The sequence below is a fragment of the Sinocyclocheilus rhinocerous genome, unplaced genomic scaffold, assembly GCF_001515625.1.
Source record: "Sinocyclocheilus rhinocerous isolate Xijiao unplaced genomic scaffold, SAMN03320098_v1.1 scaffold1015, whole genome shotgun sequence".
NCBI lineage: Eukaryota > Metazoa > Chordata > Actinopteri > Cypriniformes > Cyprinidae > Sinocyclocheilus > Sinocyclocheilus rhinocerous.
In genome coordinates, this window is record NW_015644379.1 from 431302 (window position 1) to 436937 (window position 5636).

At 41.2% G+C, this 5636-nt stretch overlaps 1 protein-coding gene across 1 annotated transcript in view; it reads left to right on the top strand.

Moving 5' to 3' along the window:
• col25a1 (collagen type XXV alpha 1 chain) overlaps positions 1-5636 on the top strand; it is a 345048-nt gene that overhangs the window by 317755 nt on the left and 21657 nt on the right. The window contains exons 26-27 of the mRNA XM_016575979.1: positions 4139-4165; positions 4668-4748. Of these exons, the coding sequence (XP_016431465.1) occupies positions 4139-4165; positions 4668-4748 (108 nt within the window). The remainder of the gene's footprint in view (positions 1-4138; positions 4166-4667; positions 4749-5636) is intronic.

Genomic DNA, 5636 nt, shown 5'->3' on the forward strand with positions numbered 1-5636 from the left:
GCTACTGCTGCTTGCTATTACTAACTCTCTCTACCACATGGCTTTACTTAAGGAAACCTAAAACACACTAGCATCCCTAGTGGTAAGGAAGAAAACTGCCCACAAAATTCTTATTAACAGGCTCATGTCTGGCCCACACTGGGACATCATGGGATTAATGTGGGCAGTCCCATATTGTAGGCTGCTCACAGAGAGCCTGCGGTGAGCCCAAAGCTGTGGGCCTCCCCTGGGCAAGCCCGCACCGGGCCTTTTTAGGTTTGGTGTGGGCTGGCCCTAGCCCACTGTGCCTGCAAAAAGCCAGCATGGGCCCCGCAAGGACATGTTTGCAGGGTAGGAAAAGGAAATCACTGCAATCACCAGAGGGTGTCTCAACACTAGAGGGAGGAGAAAGGAGAGGTTGGGAAAAGAATGATCAAGTAGCGCCAGCCTCAGGATGCTGGCGATCACCGCGTCTCTTATATAGCATGTCCCTGAGATCCTTTTTTCCCTTTGTTAGCATTAGCCTTCCATTGCCAACTAGAGGGAGGAAGGGCACGGTTAGTAACGCTGGACTTCTGATCTTGTCTATGAGCCTCAGCTATAGACAGACAGAGAAATGAACTTCCTGAAAGCAGCTGATTGTGCCACAACCGCCTCGACGGAGGTGCCAAAAAGCTCGGTAGGTGAAAGTGGAACATTAAGAAGAAAGTCCTTCTCCTTCCCGATGGCCGCTAGGTTGATCCACAGATGCCACTCCATAGCCACCATCACTGCCATTGAACGCCCAATGGCAGCAGTAGTTTGCTTGGTGGTACGGAGAGCTTCATCTGTAGTGTGGGGCAGCTCAGCCGCCTCAGGAGACAAACCTCCATCCTTATCCAAATCACTCAGCATGTCAGCCTGTAACTTGTAACACTGCTATGGTGTGCAATGCTTCACATTGAACTCGACCTGTGATCCCCACGAGCTGAGTTTCCACCGTGCCTCAGCAGCAGCGGGACCCGACAGGTGCAGATGCTTACCCCTCTTTCCTCTAAAAAAGAGACAAACGTGATCAGAGTTTCCGCATAGTGAATTTCTCACAATGCGTGCATTCTGAGCCCTCAAGCACCCAATTTTATACAAGCACCCTTTTATCAACCGCCTAAGACATCACAGGCAATGTGGACCAATAGGATTGGAGTTTTTTTCACACATGCTTCAGCCACCGGTCATGCTGGCAGCATTCCCCAAAGTGTCCGCTAGAGCAGTGGTTCTCAAACCTGTCCTGGAATACCCCCAGCCCTGCACATTTTGTATGTCTCCCTCATCTATCACACCTGATTCAACTCATCAGCTCATTAGTGGAGAATGCATGACCTGAACCCCCTGTCCAAATACCAACACTTGCGGTCTTGGTAAGACCTGGGACAGTCTTGCGCACTTACTTCCTGTCGCGCGCATGCGCTCTCAAGTGGCCAAGACCGCAAGTGTGGGTATTTGGACAAGGGGTATAAGTGTGTCCCATCAAGTAATGAAAAATTGTACACACACTTGTGGTCTTCATGCTCACTTGAACACTTGGACCAAATACAGGAAATACGTCATATAAGTAGTCAAGTGCAAAGACCGCAAGTGTGGGTATTTGGACAAGGCATCTGTCTCTCCTTGTCTTGTTAGTTACTATGGTTACCCTGATTAGTCCCACCTGTAACTAATTATCCCCATGTTCACTATATAAGCTAACTATATATTGTGTTTCAGTTGTGTTTTGTGAGTCGTTATTTGCTGTTCTCTGAGTTCTTGGTTCCTGCTAGGATCTAGTAGTGATGGGAAACCGAAGCTTTCTGAACCATTTGAGGCTTTCATCAAATTGTGCCGAAAAACGGTTTATTACTCTAAGCTTTTTAACACAGTGCGCATTAGAGATATCTGGTTGTCAGACTCGGTTTCTCCAGCCTATCTAACGAAAAAACGCGGAGCAGAGGATGGTTTGAAAAAGTTTTTACTCTGTGCCAACTCATGTCATGTGTAGTCCGGTCAATGGATTCACATATTGATCAATAATAAACCAGCTGTCCCGACCCTCCGATACTGCATGACGTTCGAAGCTTCAAACGTCATCAATCACGTGGTATTGTCATTTGGATACAAGCATCGGCACACTGTGTGATACAATAGTGCTTTGAAAACGGCATCGGAGCCTCTGTATCAATCGTCCCATCACTAGGATCTAGTATGTTCTAGTTTTTGTGCTCTTGGGGATTTTTTGCCTGTTCCTTAACCCTGAACTTGCTGTGTTTGTTATTAAATGAGTGTGCAAGTGGATTCTTGCTTTCTGCCTTGTCTCTTTGGATTGTTACAGTAATACTGTTCGACCACACATTTTAAAGGAAATATTGCATGATATAGGTGTAAGCAGCTGGTTGATTTTATGGATTGAGGAATTCAAAAAATAAAAATAGACCCCAACGGGTTTGTGTAGAAAGAATTCTGTCTGACTGCACAGTACTAAATACGGGGGATACTACAGGGATGTGTACTATCAGCTCTAACTTCTCTGTATTTATTAATGAGCTTCAGTGTAATAGGGAAAATCTTACCTTATTTAAATATGCTGATGACTTGGCTCTTATTTCCTGTCAAACGGATGCTACTTATTTTAAGTGCATTAGAAATCTTGTTCAGTGTATTGAAAAGACCAAGGAATTGTGTTGCAGGAATAAAAAAAGTTTGTTTTATATAAACAAGTTACTATTAAGGGTACAAATGTAGAGCAAGTTTCAAATATTAAATATTTGGGAGTAATTATTGATGATAATTTCACATTTCAGGGTAATGTGGAACACATGCATAAGAAGGAAAGACAATGTCTAGGTGTGCTCCATAAATTAAGGAATTTTAATATTGATAGGAAGACCCTGACCATGGTCTATAGATCAATGATTAAAAGCATTCTAACATACGATATTGTTTTGTGGTACGGTAATTTAACAATGAAACAGAAAAAACACAAAATAATTAAGGAAGCAAATAAGATCACTGGTCAGAAAAAGAATACTTTGCAAGACTTGTTTTCACATTTTATGGAAAAAAAGGCAATTGCAGTAGGGGAGAGCGGGGTAATTTAAGACAGTTTTTAAAAGATTTATTTTTTGGCTTTATTGTGACAGGACGTGAAATGGTAGAGGCAGGATCGGTAAAGGTCCTTGAGTCAGGATTCGAACACGGGACGCCTGTAGCACAATGGCACTGTATGTTGGTGCGCTGCCCACAAGGCTATTGGTGCTGACAATTTAAGCCAGTTTTTACTTACAATGTGTTTAAAGTGAGCACATGACACTGGGTAAATGGGTCCAACTTAAATATGTATATACATTTCAGGATGTGGTGTGTCCTCGGGAATAATCACTTTGGATACAAAATAAACTGCTTTCAAAATATGGCTTTCCAAAAAAAAAAAAGTGGGATCTGGGCTTGCCCACAGTGAGGGGTAAATTGAGTCTAGGGAGACATTTACACCAGGACATTTGGCTCAAATTACACCAACCATTTTAACAAGCTTGTATCAACCATCAGTTTAGAGCTAACATCATGCTAACAGCATAGCCTGAGATTATAACTTCCTAAAGCAGAAACATATATATATATATTTTTTTTTTTAGATTTGTCTGTAATTGTTCAGACACAAGAACCATGAGTCCTTGAAAATAAAAAATCACTCTAAAAAGGAAAAAAATGTTTTTGAACAATGTAGTTATCAATTATGCCATGGGCCTCTCCATCACTGGGGGAGTAAAATGGACAACTCTTCATATATTTATGGTCATATCACCAATTTGGTTTAAGGTTGCCTAGAAACAAAGGGAGGCTCAACTTCCCTGCAGCCTCAAATCACCCCGCTCTCCCATATATTTACTACTTTGATGTCCTCCCTTCAGGACGTAGGATGTGCATACTATTGGCTGAAAAGAACATATGGAAAAGATCTTTTGTTTCAATGGCATGTTTTTTATGTTTTGAATGTGTGTTTGATTGTGTATGTATTTAAGTGATGTGTAGTTGTCAATAAGATTTGTTATGCCAGTGCCAAAGATGACTTTCTGTTTGGTGAAAATCTGAACAGACAATGAAGTTTAAAGTAAAGTGAAGATATTATTAATGCTGTGTTGTGTTGCAGGGTCCTCATGGATTCCCTGGGCCAAAGGTACATCATTACGGGATGAAGCATATCTGTGCTATTGTTGATATCAATTACACAGCCATGCCTGTGTCTGAACTTTGTTACTATTGGAATCAGTAGTTAATGAAGTTAATTCAGTTAATGCTGTTGCCCAAATTAATCTCATATTTCTTATGGAATACTGACATTTGGTGTTTAAGGCATGCTGCAAACTTGCCATCAATTGTTCAGAGAGCAAATCACCTTTTTCAGAGATGAAAGTTATTAGTTGAGCAGTGTTGTTTTGTACATACAGAATGCTGTTAGACTTGCAGCAGATCTTTTTCACCACTTAAACTCCCACTGTGTACTCCTATACCAAAAGGTTCTTAGTCATCCAACTCATTGTAGGCTATCAGGTGCAATTTATTCAGGAGGATTTAAACCTGTGCTATTTGTCCAGAAATCAAAAGACAAGATTGTTGCCTCCTGAGTAAATGTTACACAGTATTTCCTGAACTGTCCTCTGCCACTCCTCTCCACTTAGGGGGAACCTGGGTTGCATGGTCTCAAGGGACTGCGAGGGGAACCTGGGCATAAGGGTGACAGAGGACCCCTGGGTCTCCCCGTAAGTACACAACAGCCGTGCAGCCTGGGATCTTCATACTTCATCCCCACTTATTTTGACTCAACATCATCTAACCATTACCACATTCACAACTGTCCATTTGTTTGTTTTCATTGTTGTGACTCATGCAGTCAGCCAAGCCTGCTTTGCTGCCCCTTAAACTTTGTGTGCTGGATAAATGTCCATTTGTTTATGTTTGTTACACAGATGTTTACTTTTTTTTTGTCAGAGTGACTGTTCATCATGTACTAATCTCACTTTTCAAACCTCCACTCATACTTCCATAAATGCACAGGGAGCATCTGGCTTGGACGGCAAGCCGGGACCCAGGGTGAGTCTTAAACGGCCACGTTTCGCCCTCCAAGTATGGGATCAGATTCCCGCCAAACGTATTGCAGTCACGGATAAAAAAAATAACAAGCATGAAACCAAAATTTAAAAACGCAAGTAAAATTATATTGCACAAAATTTATAATTGAAAGCAAAGTTTTCAGAATAGCAAACAATGGTCACAGATCAAAAAGTAATGTGTAAATCCAAAATTTAATAACGCATTTAAAAAAAAAAATGAGCATGAATCAAAACTTTAAACACATTTAAAATCATATTGCACAAAACTGAAATATTAATGCAAAATTATCCGAATTGCACACAAAATCATGTTTTCCTTGGTTATATTTCTCTGTTTTTTGTGCTCTCAGACATTTTCTGCACATATTTTTATTTTTTGTATTCTTATGCTGTTTTTCCCTTCGCTCTTTATTCCACGTTCTGCGCTTCTTCTTCTTCCAAATGTTGGGGTTAGAGTTTCATGTAAATCAGGGAGGGCTAAAACATCATCATTGGTCCACTAGTTCTAGATTGACAGCTCCTCCTCTAGCCAATCAG